This window comes from Ornithorhynchus anatinus, chromosome 13 (assembly GCF_004115215.2).
Source record: "Ornithorhynchus anatinus isolate Pmale09 chromosome 13, mOrnAna1.pri.v4, whole genome shotgun sequence".
In the NCBI taxonomy this organism is placed as follows: domain Eukaryota; kingdom Metazoa; phylum Chordata; class Mammalia; order Monotremata; family Ornithorhynchidae; genus Ornithorhynchus; species Ornithorhynchus anatinus.
In genome coordinates, this window is record NC_041740.1 from 6,702,534 (window position 1) to 6,725,767 (window position 23,234).

Genomic DNA, 23,234 nt, shown 5'->3' on the forward strand with positions numbered 1-23,234 from the left:
TTATTAAGTTGGTATTTCAGTCCTCACTCAGTATTGGATATCAGGGACATTTTTACTATAGTTATAGCATTTTAATTAGGAAACAATTAGAACAGCAGAGGGAAGATACAGGAACTAGCAGTTTGTGTAGCTCATTAAACCTTTCTGTTATCTATCTTAGTTGATAAGATGATTCTTTATTCAAGATATAAACTAACTGGATTTGATCTTAGGGGAAAGGGAGAAGGAATATTCTCTATACCTAACTCAGGAACTAATATATCTGTCAATATAGTATGTTTGATTTTGAAAATCAGCTGTTGGTTAGAAAGCTCATCCACTTCATTATGCTATTGCATTAGGATTGTGGATTTACAAGTAGGAAGCAGCATGGCCTAATGGAAAGAGCGCAGGCCTGGGAGTCAGAGGACATGGGTTCTAATCCTGCCTCCTCCACTTGCTGCACTGTGACCATAGGCAAGTCACTTAACTTCTCTGTATCTTAGTTTCTTCATCTGTAAATCGCCATTCTCCCTCCTACTTAGTTTGTGAGCCCCAGGTGGGACAGAGGCTGTTTCTAACCTGATTAATTTGTATCTACTTCAGTGCTTAGAACAGTTTTTGACACAGAAAGTGCTTAACCACTACATAAATATTACCTACCCCAATGCTTAGCACATAGTAAGCATTTAACAAATACCACTGTTGTTATTTTTATTATTATTATTTCACTTAACTCTTGATTAGAGATTTACCTTTTCATAAGTGACATCGGAAATATTGTAATCACCTGAGACTGCAAACATTGGGAGGGAAATAATACAATGCCACCATGCTTCAACATCCCTAATAGAATGAGAGGGGTGGGAATTCTGTAGGGGATTCATATTGTAAATTTTTAATGAATGTCATTTTTCTTATTTATAGGCTCTCTATGAAAATATGCTGGTGGAGTTGCCTTTCGCTAGCTTTTTCCTTTCCAAGTTGCTTGGAACAAGTGCTGATGTTGACATTCATCATCTGGCTTCATTAGATCCAGAAATGTATAAGAATTTGCTCTTCCTCAAGAGCTATGAGGATGATGTGGAGGAACTCGGATTAAACTTTACAGTTGTGAATAACGACCTAGGAGAGGCACAGGTAAGAGGGGAACTTGTTTAGGGTCTTTTCTTTCCCTAAACTGAAAAAGTTAATCATTACTTTGCATCCTGCATCCCTATTGGGCAGTAAAAACGATAAGATACAGATAAACTAACAAACGGTTGTGTGACTCCAAACTTGCCGCCTCTTTACTGACTTCTTTGTATTTGCAATAAATGGTAATTGATACTGTAGTTGTAAATTTAAGCAAAGAAGCATTTCCCCTCCTGGGAGAATTGATTTTTGGGTCTTTTTATGCTTAGTGGGAACACACTAGCTCCCCTTTGCATATTAAGAAATAATCTTGCTGTTGTAATTGCAAAAGCAAGTAAATAATAGTGAACTCCCACAGTTGATATTTTTTGCGTGCGGTATAGTGCTGTATACCTAACCTGGCTATAAACAGTAAGGATATGGAAGCTTTTTTTTTCTCCTTATCTCTCTGGGACTGATTTTTTTTTTTGCCCCCCTGGGTTTTCTCCAAATATTTATGTATTCCTCCAAAATACTTATGGTTACAGGGGCAGGAAAGTCTATTTTTGAAATCCTTTAAGGATTTAGGTTACAATATTAAATTACTTGTGCCACTGGTGTGGCTTGCTAAGGATTTTTCTCGTCTTAATATAAGACTGCCTTACTAGGTCAGGTCAATCAGTGATCCTTCCATCTTAGTATTTTGTGTCCATCAATGGCAGCAGGATGCATACAAGGAACTTTGGGCTGGTTGCCCTCTGTGACTTCCATCCTAAATGGTTATGGATGCACCCTCTAATACCCCTAACTTTCACCCAAGTAACCTAGAATGGACTGCTCAAAATTAATTTATCCAAAATAAAGAGGAAATGCCAAGGATATCATTTGCATGCTTCATAGGCAGTGCTCACAAAAGCTCAATCAATGGTATTTATTGAGCCCTTACCTTGTGCAGTGCGTGGGAGAGTACAATACAGCAAAATTATCAGACAGGTTTCTTGAATGAGTTTACAGTCTAGAGGGGGAGTACTCAGAGTCTAGTTTTTCAGAATATCTGCTGCTGGTTTACAATTAAATGGTGTTATTTCAGTTTTGCTATCAAGCTATCAAAAAATGTCGTGCGACTGTTTATTATAGAATAATCTCTCCATTCTGTTCAGTTAGTACTGGCAATTCTGGATTTATGTGAAAAACAATATTTGTGACTTAGAATCCAGTTCTGTGGTGCTTTATTACACTAAAAAGCACATAAGCCATGATTAAGAAACATGTATTCTTTAGTCTTAGTCACTTCCTCTATATGTACATTTATTCTTGCTAATGATTTTGCTAGCCTTAGGAGGGAAAATGTCTTATACAGTCAATTCATGGGCTGGTCATCCACTTTAAAAGCTGCTTAACCTCCATCCCTCCATTTCCCCCTTTCCCTCCTTTGGAGGTTCTTGAGGATTGGGGAAATATGGACTGAATGTTTTTGTAGAAAAATGATCTGGGCAGCATAGTGAAGTATGGACTTGAGTGGGAAAGACAGGAGGCAGGAAGGTCAGCACGGAGACTGATACAGTTGGATGGAGAGGAAAGGACAATTTTAGCGATGTTGTAAAAGTTGGACTGATAGGATTTAGTGGTTGAATATGTGGGTTGAATGAGAGAGAGGAGTCAAAGATAACACCAAGGTTATGGGCTTGTGAGGCAAGAAGGATGGTGGTACTGTCTACAGTGATGGGAAAGTCAGGGGAAGCACAGGGTTTGGATGGGAAGATTAGGAGTTCTGTTTTGGACATGGTCAATTTGAAGTAACGGCAAGACATCAAGTGCTTAGTGCAGTGCTCTGCACACAGTAAGCGCTTAGTAAATAAAATTGAATGAATGAATGAAGTAGAGATCTCTTGAAGGAAGAAGAAAATGTGAGACTGCAGAGAGGGAGAGATGTAGATTTGGGAATTATCTGCATAGAGGTGATAGTTGAAGCCATGAGAGTGAATGAGTTCTCAAAGGCGTGTATGTTGATGGAGAATAGGAGACCCAGTACTCAACACTGAGGGACACCCACAGGGGATGGAAGGCAGTGGAAGAGCCCACAAAAGACACTTGAGAATGGTTCTTTAAGGTGTCTCACCAATTGTTATTCAGTATACTGTTCATTCCAAGGTTTTGTAATTGATGTGTTGATCCTCTCCCTATATAATTTTTTCCATGTACAAAGTTAATTTTCCAGAATAACCCTTAAATATAGATGTTGGTTTACAGTCTTGAGGGAAGCACCAGTCTTGACCCTGCATTGACTGTAGATATTGAAAGGGTGTTATTTTTTATTTATATTTTATCAGTGTATTAACACAATATGAAATTTTCTTTTAACATAGTTTTGCAATTAATTTCTGTTAGCTAGTATTTTTGCAACCATCCAGAAACATCATTAGAATGCTTCCCAATTTACAGGGAAGGAATGAAGCAAATAGAGGCTGAGACATAGCAGTGTGAACAGTCAGGTAGACCTAGGTTGAGCTCTTTGTAGACTTAAATCCATAGTCCCAAACTGAGCCTTCAAAGTCACCCAAATCACTGTCAGTAATAGGTCATGCCTCAGAAATCACCCAAACCTTAGTCCACATGTCCATTTGCTAATTAAGCAGCAACTACCAAGGTGTGGGGCAAATTCTGGTGATAAATGATGGTGCTTTAGGCCATCAACTCCTCTCTACTTGTCATTAATCCCTAGAAAGTGCTCAGAGCTGACCTCACCACTATATTAGGAGAAAGGAGTGGGAAATGGAGCAACATATGTCTTATTTTTAATGTGTTTATTAATTGAACTTTTTAAATTGAATGCCTGTGTTAGATCCATCTCTCTTTTTCTTATCTCCTAATTTCTTATGCTATTCTGGATTGCATTTACCACTCATCCCACCAGCATTATCCAGTGGATATCAAAAACAGTGTCAGGCACCACAAATAGCAAATATAACCACGCAGCAAAGAAACCCTAAATATAAGTACTAAAAAATACACTGTAGCCATCAGAAAATCCATTAGAATTATGGATCCAAGGTAATAGAAATTTTTTCTTTAGTCACTCTGATTGTGATTATGTCCTTTGGGCAGATTACAGATCCAATGTGTAAAATATCAGTGGCACCTTTTCAACTTCCTATTGTTTCTTTATCCCATTTTTCTAATTTAGTAACAAAAAAGACAGCATGGTCTACTGGATAGAGCATGGGCCTGGGAGTCAAAAGGTCATGGGTTCTAATCCTGGCTCTGCCATTTGTCTGCTGTGTGACCTTGGGCAAGTAACTTTACTTCTCTGTGCCTCAGTTTCCTCATCTGTAAAATGAGGATTGAGACTGTGAGCCCCACGATGGACAGGAATTGTGTCCAAACAGATTTGCTTGTATCCACCCCAGCAGTTAGTACAGTGCCTGGCACATAGTAAGCACTTAACGAATACTATTATTATTATTAATAAGCACTCATTATTTGCCAAGATCAGATCAAGTTCCTGTCCTATATGGGGTTCACAGTTTAAGAGGGAGAATAGGTATTTTATTCCTCTTTTACAGTTGATGAAACTGAGGCACAGAGAAGTTAAGTGACTTTCCCAAGGTCATACTGCAAGCAAGTGGCAGAGCTGGGTCTAGAACCCAGTTCTCCTGACTCCCGATCCTTTGCCCCTTCCATTAAGCTACATTGCTTCCCTTATTTGACTCTTTTTTTTTTTAAAAAAAAAAAAAAAGGTAAAGCAGTGAGTTTGGGCCTTTTTGATGATGGTCATTTTTATGTTGTAAAGTGGTCACATCATCTTAAATGTTAAGATCTATCCTCAAAAATTAAGGAATATGTTTTATCGGGACCTCAGACTTAAAACAGATTCCCCTATCTTGTATATCGAAGAGTGATCAAAATAAGGTACCCTCTTCTAATATATTTTTGAAGGTGGGATGATAAACAAATCACCGAAACCTTAGTCCAGATGTCCGTTTAAGTAAGCAGTAATCACCAAGGTGCAGGTGGAATTTGGTTACTCTGAAGGAATGTTCAAAATATAAGGAATGTGAAACTAGTGAAACTGTTTGAGAAGACTTGATTTTGGGTTTCCTCTGTCCTAAAGCAACTAGCAGTGTGGCCTTGCACCATCTGGTGGTGAACTATTTGAACAAAGTCAGCAAAGTAGCTAATTTTATAATGAGCTGTCCGAGGCCATTGCTAATGGGAGTGTTTCATATTCTTCCATTTGGAATAGATGGTAATAGCTGAATGTCAGTTATGCAGTAGTTCCATTAAAGCTGAATGGAAAATATTGGAATCATTTAAAAGGGAAATTGTGAAGTTCCGCTGTTCTAATTACTCTTAGAAATCACTGTATGAATAAAAAGGTAATGATAATGCAGCGTGATAATTACATTAAAGCTACTAATTAATTAAACAGAATTACTCTGAACAGACTCATCATTGAGGCTCTCATCACTTTATCTTTGGAGCTATTTGTATTTTCTGAAAGTAAGCAAATTTATTTCATTTCTTTAGTGTTCGGTATATACCCATCTCTCTTATACATGCTATATGAAATAATTCTTAATTTTACCATCACATATTGTGATGAATTAGGGCTCCCTTCTTAAAAAAATAAGAACTTTTGTTTTATGCTTCTCTTAAACTTAATCTGTATTATTATTTAGTTTTCATCCTGTTCACGAGTATAAAAAATCTTAGACTATTTTGTTTTTAGAGTTATTCTTCTTCTAATATTCGAAATTAGGAAATCTCAAAAATGCAGCTCCATAATGTCATGATTTTTCTTAAGGAAAATACTTGACTTTTCAGATACACTAGATTGTGCACTATCAGATCTATAATACTTTGATAATTGTATTGCCTACACTGCGGTAATAAACTTGAAAGTGCACCACTTTGAAGTCCTAAACAAATCTTTTTGTCTTATCTTCCTTAGTAACAAAAGCATCTATAGAGCATCTACTGGGTGTAGTGTACACCGCTAAAGGGTTGGCAAACTCAAAACATCCAAGTGACACTTCCCTATGCACACAAGGAGTTTACTACATTCTAATAAGGGAGACAGACATAAAAATACTTACAGAATAAATAAGTAAATAATTGAATGTACAACAATGACTATAAGTGCTGGGGATAAAGTACATTAGTGCTAGAGATATCTAATGGTGTGAATTAAATTTAAATAACACATACTAGTGCTTAATTTAAGTTTCCTTGACTAAAAATTCAATCAACGTAATAGTTTAGTGGGTAGTGACCACTTTGAAGGTGTTAGAAATAAAAGTAATTACCTCTTTTAGGAAGATGGTGTGTTTTTTCAGTACTTCTTTCCTTTAAAGAGCAATCGCTCTTCAGTTATCTTCTAAATCCAGAAGTACATCATCGTTTATTGCCTGTTGAAATACATGAAAACAAACAAAAAAAATAATCTGCTTGATGTGCTGAATCCACACCATTTTGCCTGGGTATCATAGCATGTGTGATCTTTTATACATTGTAATATAGTAACTAGCCTCAAGAGGCTTAGTTAATAGATGGAGTGTCAACACAGAACAAGTAGAGGAATTAAGATAATGAACACCATCTTTAAGCAGAATGAATCAAGAAAATGGATTTGAAGCATCTGAGCCCTGATGGTTCCAAAAAGATGAACCAACAAGGAATAATCCTAAAATCTGTACGGAGGTGATTTTTTGGGGCATGGTGTTAGATCACGGAAAAAGGTACTTTCCCATGAAGTCACATAAGAGCAACCAAAAACAGCTCCCAGGACCCATGAGTAAGCATGAAGAAAGCTGGGAAACGGCAGGAGTTGATGGGCAATCGTTGGGGGCACTTCGAATGAAAGCATTAGAGCAATCTGCAAGGCAGAGGAAGACCTGCAGATACTAATAGGGCAAATAGATCATGTCTGCCAAGTGTACTGTACTCTCCCAAGCACTTAATACAATACTCTGCACAAAGTAGGCACTCAATAAATACCAGTCGAGCAGCAACTTCTCTTGAGCGAAGGAGGGAACAATTATTGGACAATGATTCCTCTGAATGAAATGGGATCCGCTTATCAGCATCTCCACCATCCATTTCTAAATTAAATGTAGAAATTTAGTTCAGTTCAGCACCTTTGGTTATTTGCACAGGGGTCACTTCCTCATCTTGAAAAGTCAGACACAAACTGTGGGCTGAGCTTCTCCCAAGAGCCATACATTTTGGGTGGTTTAATGTCAAACCAGGACGGGTGGAGGCTGGGAGTGCTCAGCTGGAATGTCAGGGGAGTTGGGCCTTTGCGTGAAATAAAGGATGAAATGATCTAGACTGTATTCTGGGCTGTGTATATCATGGCATGTTTGTATCCTGGAATAAGTTATCAAACAATACAAGACTTCTCTCTTGTGTGTACTGCAGGATGGCTGCAGCCTGGGGTGTACCTGGGATTATTTTTGAAATAATTATATTAATTGTGGTATTTAAGCATTTACTATGTGCCAAGCACTGTATAAATCACTGGGGTAGAGACAAGGTTGGATACAGTCCACATTCCACCAAGGGCTCACAGTTTTAATGACATTTTACACATGAGGAAATGGAGGCACAGAAAAGTCAAGTGAGTTGCCCAAGGTCACACAGCAGACAGGTGGCAGAGTTGGGGTTAGAACCCAAGTCCTTTGATTCCCAAGCCCGGTCTCTTTCCACTAGGCCATGCTGCTTCCTGTCCCATATTTACAAATAGAGCAAGAGGAAGCAGAGTAAAAACCTTATAGGAGACATGTGATGTATAGATTATTTAATTTAGATATCTAGATTTTATTATGTTCCACAGTAAAACAATTGGTCACGCAAATTCTGTTTTACTTACAGTGTGGGCACACCGTGCTATTTGCCTGGTCTCATAGCTTTGGTTTATATGACAGCATTGAGACCATTATTTTCTCTTCTGTATCTCCCCCTGAATATTTTGCAGTCATTCTCCAAAGTTGGTCTAGTCGTGGTCCTTCCTATTTTTATACCCTAAAAGATATTTAGGTCAGACTCATGGTCATTATTGCCAATCACAGACTTAAATGGTCTGGCCATATATGATGGCATTTTACATAAATTGTATTCTGGTATCATTTGTTTTGGTGACTGTTATTTTACATAAATTATGATTGTCAAGTGTTGCTGCATCCCTCAAGAGGGGCCTCTGCTAGGTTTCAGAAGATTATCTCCAGTATTTTTCCCCCTGCTTGGGGAATCTTCATTGATTCCCCTTGCAGACAAAAAATTCCCACAGCTTTTCATTTTGTCACTTTCTTGATCTTTCCACCTTATGTGATGTTCTTGAGATCCTATCAAAGTGCTCTGCTTCTTGAGGAGGCAATGTCAGCAGTTTTCTTTATGACCTTTGACTCTTTCTGGGATTTCTCAGGTCTTTGGCTCTGGTGCTGATTTTTTGCCAAGACCCTTTGCTCACCTCTGTTCCAAGGAGGGGTCATGCTTCATCACATCTTGTGGTTGGTTGGCGCCATACAGTTTTGAGCCATCCCTCCATACATACATTGAATTCACATTAGGAGCTTGTTCCTTAAGTCAGGACAAAGATAAGTTGTATTATGTAACGGGGGCTGGAAAAAAAAGTATTGTTTTTGAAAGGCAAAAATCTAATTCCAGATCTTTCAGGACTTAAAAAGGTAGTTCCTAAAAATGGATAGTCAGTTCTTCCGTAACTTGGGGGAGAAGTGCGCACTTAAAAGACTTGTACTCATAACTTGACCAACATCAGATTGCATCCAAACAGAAGCACGTTTTTGGAGAACCTTCTCTCTACTTCCTCAATAACCATCTATTCAAAGCACATACCTAGAATACCCACAATGTATAAAAATTGACTCTTCTGCATGCTGCTGTTCACTTTTCTCTTTGTTTTCAATCATCCATCTGTTTGCCTTAGAAGGAGAGGTTTTAGAAGAGGGTGGTTTAAATAAAAAGCAGGGTTCTAGGAGTCAGAAATCCTAAATTCCAGGCCTAATTCTCCCCCTCTCTTGCTATGTGACTTTGGGCAAGTAGTCCTCACTGTACCTCAGTACCTTCATCTTTAAAATGAGGATGATATTTTTTCTCCTCCCTCATGGGGATGCTGTGAGGACAAAATAAGGTAATTGATATGACAGTTTTGGAAAAATAAAGTAATAACTGCTCTACAAATTCATGGTATTATTTAAGCTTCTTAATTTTAATGTGCATGTTTTTGTGATTTTTATGGTGTACTTATTTTCTTGAGTCACTCCACTCAAAGTCTTTTCCTGTACCTTCAAGCTTATGAAAATACTCATTTTTGTACCGACAGGTTGTTGAACTGAAGCCAGGTGGAAAAGATATTCCCGTCACCAGCGCTAACCGAATTGCATACATCCATCTTGTAGCAGACTATAGACTAAACAAGCAGATCCGTCAACACTGCCTGGCCTTCAGGCAGGGCCTGGCCAATGTTGTGAATCTCGAATGGCTTAGAATGTTTGACCAGCAAGAAATCCAGGTAGAGTGTTAATTCTTCCAAACCAGTTGTTTTGTTGGGCTGGAAATAATCTTTCCAGTCTTCAAGATTCAAATTACTCTTTTCAGGTTTTAATTTCCGGTGCTCAAGTTCCCATCAGCCTCGATGACCTGAAATCCTTCACGAACTACTCTGGTATGTACTTTCCCTGCTTTTACATGCTCAGCATTGATGCCTGGGTTACAGTTTCTTTCCCTGAGATTACAAGGCATTGGTAGATGATTTCAGGCAGGGGTGGCTTCACCATAGAAATGCAGTGTCGTTGGGTTAGAGATGGTTGGCTAGATCTTTAATCAAATTTCATTTAGGGAAGAATAGGTCAATAAATACTGATTGATTCTGCCTAGGACTCTGGGGCAGCCCATGTTCTCCTCATGTCATCAAGGCATGTTTCTCATGCTCAGGAGGGCAGTGTTTTGGTTTCTAATATTCTGTTTTCATGTCTTCTGCATCAGAATAGACACAGTGATCGAATAAATAGCATAAATCTCAAAACACATTCTCCCTACCCCCACACCAAAACCCCCCAAAACAAACAAGTGGATTATCTTCCTTCTATTCGGTAAGGTCTTATGAGTAGGGATCATTTATACATATTTATTTTGTGTTCTCCCAAGTGCTTAGTAGAGTCTTTTGCACACAGTAAGTGCTCAGTAAATATCATTGATTAATTTATTACAGAGGAAAAAAGTTACATAGATGTTTGTAATCGTTATCCCTGCCAAGGCCATAGTAATCATAGCTGAACCCAAGATTGCCCAAACAGAATAATGGCCAAAATGAAAGTGGAAATCACAAACTGGAAAGAAAGTGACAGAGATACAGAGACTGAGGTTTACAGAGGGGTCGTTAAAGCTGCAAATGCAAAACTTGATTGCCTGATTTCAAAAGCTACTTACCAAATGCTAGGTCCCCTTGATGGCCTGAGGAAAGGAGGCTTTTAGAGGAGATTTTTAACTGAAACCCCAAGTTGTTTCATGCCAGGCTCCAATAAATTAAAGCACATTGCTTCGACGGAGACTTCACTTCCTTAGACATTCTTCCTCTCTGGGCCTCAGTCCCTGCACATGTATAATTGAGGGATTGAACCTGACATCTCCTATAGCATTAGGATGTTGTGAGCCTGAATTAATATCCAGAGAATTCTTGGATGCCTGAAAGAGAGAAGCTGCCAAAATCCAGGGTATTAGTATTTCTTAATTGTAACATAGAGGGCTATTTATGTTTAGATAAGCAAAACATGACTAGAGGACATAAAAGGGTATCTTTATATATAAAAATGAATTGTATGTTTTAAGTGTTTTATTGCTAGAGTTTATATTCCTGTGGCCCCTGACAGTAAAAGCATTCTTTCATCACATGGAGGAATAACAGATTAGAATGCTTGTTGTAAGAGATCTACATGAAGAGTCTTGGCACAGCTGGTCTATCAGAAATCATTTTTCTCCCCACTGTGAACTGCATGTCGACTCTTGTATTCCGGAGGAAGAGAAACAGCAGGTTCTCCTAAGATGCTAATTTTTCCTCCGAAAACCCAACTCAGCGGGTGTCTTTAGAGCAGGCATGTCAGACTCTTTCTTGTGGGTGGGCCACTTGCGTCATACATTCTAATGCGGGCTGCAGTTTTTAAAAGCTGCATCCTAATATAATTATTTCTAAAATTATCAGCAGTCTGTTACATAATTATCAAAGAGAACAAGAGGAAATGAAGTCGAAGCATAGAACTCTCCCTCTTCATTTCTTGCAGATTCAAATGTTCATGGATGGAGTTTTTTGGGAGGCAGGCAGGGAGAGTGCTTCAAACTTTAGGGTAAAGGGAAGAGACAGATAATGAGAGAAGGGCACAGAGAGACAGATACCTCTGTCATACACCTCCTCCCTCACACATATATGCATGGGCTCAACCAGTTGATCTTGCCCCCCCCACCGAGGATAGCAACGGCAGGGAGCTCCTGCCCTTCCCCTTCTGCCTAGCTCATTGCTCTGGGCTGAATAATAGTAATTGTGGTATTTGTTAAGCGCTTACTATGTGCTAGGCATTGCACTAAGCACTGGAGAGGTTACACGACAATGCCACAGCACTCTAGTGCAGCCCCACCTCAGCCTGGAGCAGAAGGGAGCAAAGATCTGGGTCACCAGCAGGGTAGGTGTGGAGGGAGACGCATACAGCGTCCCCCCATCCTGCCACAACTCTCTTGTCCTTCTTAAGCCACAGGCATGCTTATAGTGGGCCATGTTGACTTATTTAAAGACTGGCTCAAAATTCCACAGGAACCAAATGGCCAAATTTTGCAATTCCACCTTTTTGGATCCCAAGTTTTCCTAGCCCTTAGTGGTTATCGGCCTTAACTAGTTACATCCAAGGGAAGTTTGAAATAAAGATGCCCACATCATTTTCCCCATTGACCCCCAGTGTTTAGTCAGGGAGCTTGTGTGGAGTTTGAGTAGAGAAAAGCCTCGGGGCCTGCCTTCAGACCCCCACTGCTCCTGTAACCTTCCCTGTACTGCAGTCTCACCAGTCCTGAAATTAGTTCAGCACCACCATCTTACATGAGGGTCATGGGTGTGAGGATCTGTCCTATGGTTAATTCCCACGGGTTAGCATGGATTTGCACAGCTTCTCAGATGAACTTTGGGCCACCAAACCTGCAGCCTTTGTGAAAAGGCAAGCAGCACCTGATCTTGCACAGCAGTTCTCTCTATTATCAAGCCAGAAGTGACAAAATACAATCAGTCTTATCTCTTCTCTGCCAAGAAATTGTCCTCAGCTGTTTGCATTACCCTCTGTAGATTAAAAGCTTACACCTTTGACTAGCCTCTCAGTTCCAGTAAATAGGTTTTAGTATTATCACTTTCATTGAGGTGCCAATTAGTGCACTTTAGACTTCTCTTTATTGGTGTTATTCCAGGGCACATTAACTATGGTGGGAACAATGTAGAACAATTATATTAGTCTTAGTAAGTACTTATATGCATTAAAAACTATAAATTATTTTGGAGTGGGGTCTGATCACCAACCTGTTTAGTTCACATCATCAGAAGTCACATGCTGTTTGCCAATAAAACTAACACTAGTGATGTCCCAATGAGTTAGTGATCAAGCCTATAATTGACATTTTAAAAAGAGAAACTAAGATCGTCTTCTCTATGGCAGTGACTGAATTTCCATTAAAAGCCTACAATTTGAGCCATATAATTTTTTTATGTGAAATCATCCATTTCAGTAAATATTAATTGACCATCTACCATGTTCAAGACCCTGAGAGACTTGGCCCATAATTGTTGGCATATTTCTGGATAAAGTTAGGTTTTATCTGTCAGCATCTGTCAGCATTCACCTCGTCATTTCTAGAGTGCTATCTTCCTTTCAAAAATTCAACATTTTGATACAATTCAACAAAATTGTAGTTTTTCTGACTTAGACTTCACCTCCTGCTACATTTTATCCCTCTTCAGCTTGTTACTCCCCCTTGTGGTAGCTTCGTATTTTACATCTGTTTTTCCAGCTTCGGACCAGCATCATTTTGCTTCAGAAATGGAAGGTATAGCAACAATAATAATAATAATGTTGGTATTTGTTAAGCGCTTACTATGTGTAGAGCACTGTTCTAAGCGCTGGGATAGATACAGGGTAATCAGGTTGTCCCACGTGAGGCTCACAGTTAATCCCCATTTTACAGATGAGGTAACTGAGGCACAGAGAAGTTAAGTGACTTGCCCACAGTCACACAACTGACAAATGGAAGTACTGGTTAAGAGCTTACTATGTGCCAAGCACTGTGCTAAGTGGTGGATACAGTATAAGCAGATCAGATACAGCCCCTATTCTACTGAGGGCTCACTCTCTAAAATGGTAGAAGAACCAGTATTTGATCCCATTGTACAGCTGTGGAAACTGACACCCAGAGAAATTAAGTGATTTGCCAAAGGTCCCACAGCAGGCAAGAAGCAGAACTGGGATTAGAACCCAGGTTCCGTGACTCCCAGGCCTGTGCTCTTTCCACTAGGCCACATTGATTCTCAGACTGCTGATTTTTCCTATTTGTTGACTATAAGTTTCTTTTTGAGGACTACGCAATTATTGAACCAGCCAGGTGTCAATTTGTCACTTTAAAATGGCATTAAGGTCTTCTGATCCTGTTTTTACTTTGGAACTCTAAAACTATTGATTTTATTTGTAGGTGGCTATTCAGCTGATCACCCTGTAATTAAAATATTTTGGAGAGTTGTCGAAAGCTTTACTGATGAAGAAAAACGCAAACTCCTGAAGTTTGTAACGAGTTGTTCCCGGCCTCCACTTTTGGGCTTTAAGGTATGAACTGTTAGGAAATGAAATGAAATAGTTTATAACAGAGAAAATATTATTTGTGCTATAGTGGTTTTTTATTGTTTTATTTTAAATCATTCATGAACTTTCGAGTATTCCAAGATAGTTGTCATACAGGAAAATTCATGACAATTCATCCACTGCAAGGAGCAGAAAATGTTAATTTTAAAGAAATGAATTTCCTTGGTGCATTTTCTGAACCATTATTTAAATTATGCTAGGACTATTTCTTACATGCTACTCCTTCTTAACCTGGACCTCTCCACTAGTAACAAATAAATCACTATAATCCAGTGACATACTGAAAACCAACCTGTACTTATGGGCAGCATGTACACAACCATTCACTTTCAGATAACCTTTGATGAATGACTTTTGTGAACTTTTTATCTCCTGGGTATTGCTGAATGAAGTTATTCTTAACCTTTGCAGTTCTTGACCTTTCACACAATAAGGCAATTTGAGATTGTAAAACTAGCAGAGAGGTGGTAAGCAGTTTGCTTATTCTCCTGGATAAATACAGGCCTATGTGAAGCAAAGGTATCTAGGACAGGTTAAGACCACTGGTTTGGGAAGAGTTTCTTTTTTAGTATTGGACTCCAAATTTCAGTTATTTCAGGGCAGAAAGTGAGATTTTTTTTCCCCCTAAATCTTGTGAACTGAGCTCAGATACATATTTTTACTATTTGAAACATGGTTTAGATCAGTTCTGATTTATTTTCTAAAGAATGAAATTTAGGGAAGACTTATTTAGGGCTGATGTTGAGCTTTTTCCATTGCATTTCAATCCTTTAGGCAAGTCCTCACATTTTACAAGAAATTAATGCAAAAAGTCAACATAATGGAAGCTTGGTGATTGATAATATGAGTACAGAAGTTGGAAAATGTAATAATTCTGAATTCTAGAGAATTCCCAATTATTCCCTGATTTTACAAGAGTAATTACTATTAAAGTGAATATTTGAATCACTTCTAACTCATTTATTATGAAGTAGCTTATAAAAATGCTGATGTTTAGTTTCAGCTCATAGGTTTTTCTCTTTTTCATTGAAAATGAATTGGTCTGTAGCAAGCTCTTATTAGACTACTAGGTTCATAGTAGGTGCTCACTAAGTACTATTGAATTTTTTTGAGTTGGGCAGATGGGAGAAAGCTCCATGATGGGGTAAGTTATTTAGAAGGGAATACCACTAAGAACAACCCCTTTAGTTTTAAAGAAAATGAACTGTCACAAATCAGATAGCAGAGTTAACTCCTCGGTCCCACCAGAATCATTCTTCCGCCACCTAATCTCTACCTAATCTCCACAGCTATTCTCTGTTGTTGCAGTTACCTTGGGGTGGGTATGGTTCTTCCTGGTTGCTGTGGATTCTTTTACTACCTGTTAAAACTGTTTTAAGCCCTGTACAGGAGGAAGTGTAGGTGGAAAAATTTGTTCCTTCTATTTTTAAAGAGTCCACATGTGGCATGAACTACCAGTAATAATTGTAGTATTTATTAAGCCCTTACTTTATGCCAAGGACCATACTAAAATACTCTCACTGGACCCAGTCCCTTCCCCATAAGGGGCTCACAGACTAAGTAGGAGGTAGGGTGGGTAATGAATCCCCGTCTTACAAATGAGGAAACTGAGACACTGAGACATTAAGGGACACATAACAGACAAGAGGCGGAGCCAGGATTAGAACCCAGGTCCTCTGTCTCCCAGGTCTGTGCTTTTTTCACTAGGCCATGCTGCTTCTGAAATGCCACAGAGACCACCTGCGTACCTGTAACTAGTTGCAACAGGAAGCCGTAAAGCTTCCCACCTCCAACTCATGTCCCATGACCACCTTGGACCTGACGCCTCCTGGGTATCTGAGTTCTGGCCTTTTGATCCAGAGGACAATGGTGGTTTAGTCCATTTCCAAAAGAGACCCTTTTGCCCTCTAAGACACCCTAGAGCACATCCCACAGGGCATATGGAGACTCCAGAGCTGGTCAAGGCCTCCCTTAGCCTGGCAGTGGAAACTGGCATTTTTGCATAATATTTCCCCTGCAGACCTTTTTGAACAATATCCAGAGCTTTCCAACATCAAAGGCCTTTTAGTAATGGAAAAAGAGGGGTGAGATGGAGCAGAAGGACATGTGGACTATTATTTTTTTTAGGGACCCAAGTTTATGATTTGAGCTGTAATATAGGAAGAAAAATCAAGAAGAGGATGAGTCCTTGGTTGTGTTGATTCTGTGCTTTAATATCAAAATGGGTTTACCAGCCAAGATCATTTTTTCAGTGAAGTCTTATGGCAATGAACTTTGAGCTTCAGAGAAACAGATGGTTATTAATATAATTTTAGTGCCTAGTTTTAAATATAGTTTTGAACATCATCTTATTTTGTAGCTTTTAATCCCTAACTAGTTTATCATTATTTTCTCATTCTTATTAATGCTTTTTTAAGGTTACTCTACGCATGGTTTAGTGTAGTGAAGCAGTCCAATGCGATGTCTCTGAGTAAAGCTTTTGTGGCCTCGTATCAGAAAGGACAAATATTTTAAACAGACTTCCCACTGCCAGTAAGATTTCATCTTCCTTTCATGCCCTTGAAAATAATCCCACCACACATTAGAACTCACAGAATCCATCTCCTCAATATTACCGGTTTATAACCAAACTAAAATGAATCTACAAATATCACTCTGGATTTGTTGTCAAATAAAAGGAAAATGAGTCAAAAGAGTAAGTTGTTAAAGCGTCTATTATACACTCAGTTCAGCCAGAACACGTTTTCTCTGCAGGTTTGGGGTAGAATGCGACAGCGAAATTAGGGAATGCTCTTTCAATAATGCAGCCTATCTGGATGCAGTGCAGATTAGTTTTAGTTGAAACAGTTGTGCACATGCATGAGGTGTTGGATACTGCTTGACACAATTTTCCCTAATATGAGGTTCTATGAAAATACAACCCCCACATTATAGAACTGGCTGTATTTTATGACACGGCTTCTTTAAAATCATATATGTGCTTGAGGAAGACCTTCCCATGTGAAAAAGCATAATATGCTATTCCCCCATAAACCCCAAATCATAAAAGAATAATCCCCAAAAGAAGATAGAGAATAAATCAGTGTGATAATAAGACTGGCATACATATCAAGGGCCTGAAAGGAATCAGGATGGGTATAATGGAAATTGGGCCACAAGCCTAAAAGAAATTTAATGTATCCTGCTACCATTCTGTTCATCCTTGGTTCATTTCCATGGGATTCTGATTGTGAAGGAATAGTAAACGTGTTTGGTTCAAGAAAATGTGTGGGTTCCTTTAGCCAAATGAAATGATCTGAGGAGTCAAAGGAAATGCAGTTGAGCAAAAGGCAGTAGTAGTGACATTGGTGAATGAGGGTAAAGCCAAAAAGCCAGTGCACCCTTCTGTCCTTCAGATTTTTAAAAAGAACTCATCAGGCTGGGTACCTTTTGGTAGTGTCTGTTTTTAAGAATTGAGGGGGTTGCAATGCTCTGCAGATTTGGCACCTTCCCCCAAGGAAAGCTATTCCCCAGAGATTGACCCCCTGGCCAGGCCTAATCCTCTTCTCCAGCCAACTCCCAGGGGGCCAGCCTGGAGCTCAGTCATTCTTTGTCTTCCTCTCCAGCCATCACTATCTGGAGAGAGAGCTTCTAAAGGCCTGATCTACCCTTCTCTTCTCTCCCTTTCTTTTTCCCTCCTCCCCATCTCACCACTGGTATGGCTGCCTTCTTCCCTGGATAAGCAGTGTCAGTGACTAGGCCTATCTGTCCTGCCACCACCGGGCAGTGAATCTCACCCCGTGGGGAGGGAAGTCCGAGGGAAGTCTGATGACCCGAACCACCTTCTTCTTTCTTAATTGTATTCATTAGGTGCTTACTTTCCACTGTATTCTAAGTGCTGGGGTAAATACAAGATAATCAGGTTGGACAGAGCCCCACTTCCACGGGGCGCTTACAGTCTAATTTGGGAGGAGAAGGATTTAACCCCCATTTTACAGATGAAGAAACTGAGTCATAGAGCAATTAAGTGACTTGTCCAAGCAGACAAGTGGTGTGTCTGAGATTAGAACCCAGGTCCTATGACCCACAGGCCCTGGGCTCTTTCCACTAAGCCATGCTACTTCTCTCTACTCACCACTGGTGCTGCAAAACAGGTCAACTCTATTGAGTATTTGTGTAACACTGTGGCTGGGTGAAGGAAGATGGCCAAGTAAAGGATAAATTTATAGAGAGGTGTGTGTGTGTGTGGAGGAGAGGTGGGGCTTGAGGAGAGTGGGTGAGTGACTGGATGGGAAAATGACCTGAGTGCTCACTCTGGCTCTGGAACTGTGAACAAAACGGTAATATCACTAGTGGGAGTTGATTTTATGTTTAACAACACAAATTGCAAAGTACAGATTTTAAAGTGGTTTGCACTATGTTAAAGAGAGAAATCAATACCAGTTGCTTAAATCAACTGTCACTCTGTAATTGAATAAAATTGGACATTGCCAATTTGCATTTTGAAGCACTGTCTTAAAATCTAAACTTTCCAAGTTTGAGCCTGGTCCCCTTGACTGAAGGACCTTCCCTTTGCTAAAATTAGTAAGTATTTGTTTAAGAGAAGAGACTGTCTAAATGTTTTATGACTCATAGGGCAGAGATAGCACAGCCAGGGCTGTACCATTTAAAAATTATGAGAACTCTTAGTGCCAGATTAGCAGAGAAAAATAACATTTGCTAAAGCTAATTAAAGTTTAATAAGTTTAATAAATGTGATTGTTACAGACAAAAAAAATCATTAAAGTACAGGAGAAAATTGTTAAGTTACCATCAGGTCACATAATAAATTGATGGTGATTCTCTCTTTTGAACTATTACAGATTCCCATTGTACTCTGCTGAATTATGCAAGAGATTATGCGAGGAATGGGGCCCTTGGCTTGGCATTGCAGTGGAGAACTTCATTTTTTACACTTTTAAAGCTCAGAGTAGGAAAATTCAATTAGCATTGTGAAAGGAACACTAAAAAATGCAGCATTTAGCTGTGAAATACATTTTAAACTTTCCACCTACACAATTACTTAACCAAATCTCATTGACCTCCTGACTCCAAGGGGTTTATGCCATTTAAAAAATCAAATATGCTTGTTTTAGTTCAGCCAAATGAAGCTGAATTAAATCAATGTTCTTTTTACGCCCCTTTGGGGCCTGTTTCAGCTGAAGGTTCCAGAGGAAATTAGAACAGCTCATAAAAAGCAATTACAGAGTCTAGAGATAGACTAGTCAGTCTTCCAGCTCAGTTACCCAGCCTTAGGTGTGAGAATGCTGACTTTTTTCTTTTTGGGTCCAAGCTCTTTCAGGGCACAGACACACACTCACAGGCCGGGGAGGTGGACAGCTAACAAGTATGCACAGGCCTAGGGAGAGGCACAGGGAAAACCACTGGAGCTTGGTGAAGGATTGGTTCTCCACTTGAGGCTTAATATTTGCTGCATCCCTCTTTTTGATGGTATTTGTTAAGCTCTTACTATGTGCCAGACACTGTTGTAAGCACTGGGGTAGTTATAATGTACTCAGGTTGGGCAGAGTCCCTTGTCCCACATGGGGCTCACAGTCTTAATCCCTATTTTATAGAGGAGGTAACTGAGGCAGAGAAAAGTGAAGTGACTTGCCTAAGGTCACCCAGGAGACAAGTGGCAGAGCCGGAATTAGACCCCAGGCCCCCCTATCTTCCAGGCTCGTGCTCTAACAATTAGACCATGCTGTTTCTCATTTATATTTTATGCATCTGTATATGTTTATAGAATGATTTCTTGCCTATCAGCTTAAATTGTCAGCTCCCAAAGGGCACCCCTAAATCTGGCAGGAAAGCGGGGAAACATGTTTGATTTTTTGTTTTTTGAGAGGTCACGAGACCTAACAATGGGTTCTCCATGCCAGTTGGAACTGACCAGCTGATTTTGACTCATCTTGACACTCTGCTCTTCAGTTTTGATCCAAGAGGAATCAACCAGGAACAGCAGCTTTCCCTACATTTAGTAATTTGATAGCCTGCAATGCTGGGGATCCCAAAGGCTGGTTGTGGATAGGGAGAAGGTCAATGGTTCTCTTTGGGTCTTTGCTGAAGGTAGCCTAGCGGGATATCCTAGGTTGGAGCCCCTTACAAAGGATAACATCTCCTTCATTCAATAGTATTTATTGAGCGCTTAACTATGTGCAGAGCACTGTACTAAGCGCTTGGAATGAACAAGTCGGCAACAGATAGAGACAGTCCCTGCCATTTGACGGGTCTCCTCACTGCAATCCACCAGTACAGCTGGGACCTAGCATTTTGATTGAGTGAGTGATCAGTAAAGCTGGACAAACTGACCTCCCACCTACCCTGCAGAGACGAGGGAAGCCCTAGGTAAATATTGCCGACTGGTTATTTAACGACACAGCCCCCTGCTCGCTACACCTCTTCAGAGTGTTGAAAACAGAGGAAGATAGAGCCATTAGCAGATTAAGAATGCTTCGGGGTTAAGGAAGATCCCTGTTTATGGGTTGGAGTGGAGACATCCATTTATAAATCACATTCTGTATATCATGTGTATAATATGCAAAACCCTATTGATTTTGATATATGAAGATATTTATAGTCCCTGGTTATTCGAAGCCATCATAGTATCAACCTTTTCACATAGCGTGTGCATTAAGGATGCATTTAACAGTCCCTAGCAGCATAATGCTGATGAAATAGAGTGTGGACTAAAGCAGCCAAAGAGCATGGCAGAAGATAAACAGATGGAGGGGTAAAGGGAAAGGAGAAAGAGTGCCAGTTTTCTTCAGATGGTGGGGAGAAGAGCAGAAGGAATTTATGGCAGTTTCCTAACCTGCCGATCCAGTATCTTAAAGCAAAGAAATGCTCTCCATTTGCTACCTGCCTGTGTCTTTTTGGCCCTTTGAAAATCCCTATTTCTTGTAGGCTGGATCCAGGGTGAGCAGAACAGATGCACACTCTCCTCTTGCACTTATAAGCTTGTACATTGTAATAGCAGCAGGGAAGTCCTTAGGTTTATGCTGCATTATGCCACGAAATAGCAGTGATAATAATGGTTGTGTTTAAGTGCTTACTAGGTGCCAAGCACTTTAAGTCCTGGAGTGTAAATAGAAGAGAACTAGGTTGGAACTTCCTGTCGCCTCTTCCACTTCACAGGGGGAGGAACTTACCAAGAAAGAGGAAACAGGCTGAGATGAGTGAGAGGCAGGTTGGCCCAGAGGGTAAGGAGACGTCTGCCCAGGGACCCCCTCGGCAGGAATATGGGTTTTTTTTATCTGCTTCGGAGACCTGTTTGAACTTCTGTTCCCCAGAATCTGACCTGAGTTGCGTAAGCTGCTTCCAGAATTGGAGACTGAAATAAATGACGAGACTCAGGGATGCAGGGAAATGGGATGAGATAAATGCTTTGGAATGAGTGAGTGAATGAGCATTCTAAAAACGTTAAGCTAAACATCCACAATACCATCTTTCTGACTGGAATTGTCTCCCCAGGGACTAGTAGTCTCAATTCCAGGAACTTGGCAAACTGGACTAAGTCGCGCCCCAGCTAGGAATAGTTGAGGGCCCAGCAGTTCTTCCTTGACTGGGGAATGGTAGACTGAGTGAGCTGTCTCCTTCAGACAAGACAAGACTGTCCGAGGAGAAAATTGCGTGTTTCAAGACTTGGGGGAGGAAAAAAGTGATTTCTCAGCTTTTAATATAAATATGATAAAGTGACATACTGCTTGCCTTACCTGTGAAAATGTTTCTCCTGGCAGTGATCTTCGTTCATTTATTCGGTACCTCCTGTGTGCAGACCACTGTGCTAAGAGTTAGGGAAGAGTGTGATGGAGGAAAATTAGACATGGTCTCTGGCCCCCACAGGAGTTCAGGGAATAAAAAAGTGGGTGAGGGAAAGGTGAGGGACACACAATGAAAGATTGAAACAAGCAAATAACATAAGGATATAAGGACAACAGTAAGAACAATGAGCTTATTGTTATGAGCTTAAGTTTACAGTTGGAGACGCTTTCTGGCACTGCAGCAGACCAATCCAGAATCCATTGGTCACAACAGACACAACCTTCTTGTCACTAAAGGTGTTTGTTTGAAGTGCATCAGCTTCTCCTCATTCCCACCAGGATAGGGAGGGATTGAAGTTGATAGATCTTTGCAGTCATTCGACTTTAAGCTGCTTGGAGGCAAGGCCCATGTATTGTTGTCCTTTTGAAGCTCTTCTCAGGATCTCTGCAGTGCACAATGCCAGCGGGGACTTTGTTGGCTGGCTGTTAAAGAACAGGGCCTAACCATCACTGGGCAGCCATCTGGGGGGACAGGGGCATAGTGTCTGGCGTGGCCTAGGGTTGCAGAGAAAATCCAGAGCCACCCTCCATGACTGAAGAAAACGAACCTTCTTTACTTTTGTACATGCAAAGTCTTTGCCCTCGGGTCTGCTGCTTATGCTGCATATCAGCATGACAGCTAGACCTGCCGAGTCCCATTCCAGGGGCAGGCAAACACCATCTGGGCCATTTCCACAGAGCAACTTCGGCTTGCCCTGCAGGGCCTACCCAGGTTCTGCTGCCAGCGTTTCTCTGACCGCTATTATGGAGAGAGAGATTTGGAGGAGAGGGAGCAAGAGGGGGAATTTGGCTTTGGGTAAGTAGGAAATCCCAAAATATTTCCTTCTCAGAAGGGATCTCTGATTCTATCCACTGCTGCCACTTCAGGGTCAAAACCCTAGCCCTTGTGGGGCACAGGCAAGACTTGTTCCAAGCCCAGCAACAGAAAACAGAATGTTTCCCAGAGACTGAACGGGTTTCATGATCATATTCTCGGGAATTTGGGAGAAATTATCTGTTTCTGAGTCATACGCTTGCAAATTCTCCCTCCCAAGACCAAGTAAACCCACCTTCTCTTTGGATGCCGTATGGAGCGGGAACTTTGTAGACTGTAGAATTCTTGACAGCTGAGACTCCCACCCCGGCCCTGAGGCTCAGCCTTCCATTCATTCATTCATTTATTCAGTCATTTATTGAGCGCTTATTGTGTGCAGAGCACTGTAGTAAGTGCTTAGGATAATGCAATACAACAATAAACACACATTCCTTGCCCACAGCGAGCTTGCAGTCTAGATGGGGGAGACAGGCATTAATATAAAAAAAATTACAGATAGGTACATAAGTCCTGGTCTGGGAAGAGAAAAGAATTGGAGCAAGTCAGAGCAACACAGAAGGGAGTGGGTGAAGAGAAGTTGGGGGGCTTAGG

General features: G+C 40.4%; 1 protein-coding gene across 1 annotated transcript in view; it reads left to right on the plus strand.

Moving 5' to 3' along the window:
* UBE3C (ubiquitin protein ligase E3C) overlaps positions 1-23,234 on the plus strand; it is a 107,302-nt gene that overhangs the window by 81,439 nt on the left and 2,629 nt on the right. The window contains exons 19-22 of the mRNA XM_001510706.4: positions 907-1,119; positions 9,434-9,622; positions 9,709-9,775; positions 13,822-13,952. Coding sequence (XP_001510756.1) covers positions 907-1,119; positions 9,434-9,622; positions 9,709-9,775; positions 13,822-13,952 — 600 coding nt within the window. The remainder of the gene's footprint in view (positions 1-906; positions 1,120-9,433; positions 9,623-9,708; positions 9,776-13,821; positions 13,953-23,234) is intronic.